Raw genomic sequence first — 1,956 nt, 5'->3', positions numbered from 1 at the left:
TATATGAAAAGTAAAAAAAAAAGGTTTATTGTTTTGTTATATTGTTTGTGTGTGTATATAATAAATGTTAGATGAAGCTTATATCAGTAGAATTACGCCTCTTTATATTTTGGTTTGCACGAGCGAAGCATTTGTTGATTTTGCACGTTTGTGCCTATTTGTAGGCCCCGTTCGTCGTAACCCTATCACGGGGGAAGTTTATGATGACGTGTCGAAAATGAACGGGCACACAAACGGACACATGAACGGACGAGGTATGTTCTTTGGGAATTTACGAACTTTGATTAAAAGTTAAATACATACCAGTTGTGATATAAGCACAGCCTTGATTGATTTGTAGCCCTTCTGTAATATACCATTGATATAAGCACAGCCTTGATTAATGTTTAGCCCTTCTGTAATTTACCACTGATATAAGCACAGCCTTGATTGATTTGTAGCCCTTCTGTAATATACCATTGATATAAGCACAGCCTTGATTAATGTTTAGTCCTGTAATATACCATTGACATAAGCACAGCCTTGACTAATGTTTAGTTCTTCTGTAATTTACCATTGATATAAGCACAGCCTTGATTAGTATTTAGTTCTTCTGTAATTTACCACTGATATAAGCACAGCCTTGATTAGTACTTAGTTGTTCTGTAATATACCACTGATATAAGCACAGCCTTGATTAGTATTTAGTTCTTCTGTAATTTACCATTGATATAAGCACAGCCTTGATTAGTACTTAGTTGTTCTGTAATTTACCACTGATATAAGCACAGCCTTGATTAGTACTTAGTTGTTCTGTAATATACCACTGATATAAGCACAGCCTTGATTGATTTTTAGTTCTTCTGTAATTTACCACTGATATAAGCACAGCCTTGGTTAGTTTTTAGTCCTTCTGTAATTTACCACTGATATAAGCACAGCCTTGGTTAGTTTTTAGTCCTTCTGTAATTTACCACTGATATAAGCACAGCCTTGGTTAGCATTTAGTTCTTCTGTAATTTACCATCGATATAAGCACAGCCTTGATTAGTATTTAGTTCTTCTGTAATTTACCATATAATCGTATATTAGCACGTGTAAATGGTGAAATGAAAAACATGTTTCATAAAAAATCTGTTATGTCACAATAGTATACAGAAATTCACGTTGCATTATTACAGAAATAGTAACGTCGCTTTTTTTTTCTCTTTAACTTATAGGGTTATAATATTCAAAACCCCACTACACCAATTTTTATTTTTGGAAAATATATACACCTTCTTTCAGGGTGTATTTTAATTTTCGATGTTGTAGCGTTAGGCCTAACGGTTTTTTTTCTTTTTTTTTATTTGTAAACGTAACCGGTGTTGTATTGATTTTTTGATAAAATATATTAATATATTTTTTCTTTATTCATTTATACTAGAATTATTAAACTCGCCCATAAGTAACGGAGACCCAAGTAGTCCAAGTGACCAGTTTATTCGTATCAGAAATCCCCCTGGCGGAAAATCCTCTGGAATATTTTGAATTGCCCATTCCTGATGTTTTGGCGATGAGTGGAAAACTTCATGACTTCGAAATTTTTTTTTTTATGTTTTCTATTTTTGCTCAATACTCACGCGTCAAGCCCAACATGAAAGTTCCCCCCCTTCCCCCCTGTAGAAGGCTTTATTTAATAGTGATTTTGACACTTACTCGAGTGGTTTTTGTAGGTTCCTACTGTACCTAGCTTTTAACGCTTTAAGCACTTGTAGTAATAATAATATTTTATCCAGGAGTTAATCGTTTCCGGAATATATATATGTTTCTACAATATATTTTTCTTAAGCTCAAGTAATTGCTGATAAAATTTCAATATTTTTTTAGAAGTTCAGTTATTTGTGACACGTATATATATATATATATTAGTTTTTCGTGCATTTAATCCAGTTAAATATTTGTGTATTTTTTTATAGTTAAAGAAGTGTTCATAAT

At 32.4% G+C, this 1,956-nt stretch overlaps 1 protein-coding gene across 2 annotated transcripts in view; it reads left to right on the top strand.

Annotated features, from left to right (window-relative positions):
- The window catches only part of LOC106461684 (microtubule-associated protein Jupiter-like), a 46,161-nt gene extending 44,540 nt beyond the window's left edge, over window positions 1-1,621 (top strand). For both annotated transcript variants that reach the window (XM_013921530.2, XM_013921529.2), the window contains 2 exons: window positions 165-254; window positions 1,406-1,621. In XM_013921530.2, coding sequence (XP_013776984.1) covers window positions 165-254; window positions 1,406-1,509 — 194 coding nt within the window. In that variant the 3' untranslated portion in view covers window positions 1,510-1,621. The remainder of the gene's footprint in view (window positions 1-164; window positions 255-1,405) is intronic.
- Window positions 1,622-1,956: the final 335 nt, after the last annotated feature.

The sequence above is a fragment of the Limulus polyphemus genome, unplaced genomic scaffold (assembly GCF_000517525.1).
Source record: "Limulus polyphemus unplaced genomic scaffold, Limulus_polyphemus-2.1.2 Scaffold1010, whole genome shotgun sequence".
Lineage (NCBI taxonomy): Eukaryota > Metazoa > Arthropoda > Merostomata > Xiphosura > Limulidae > Limulus > Limulus polyphemus.
Note: the sequence above shows the minus strand (reverse complement) of the source record. Positions and strands in the feature narration are given on the sequence as shown.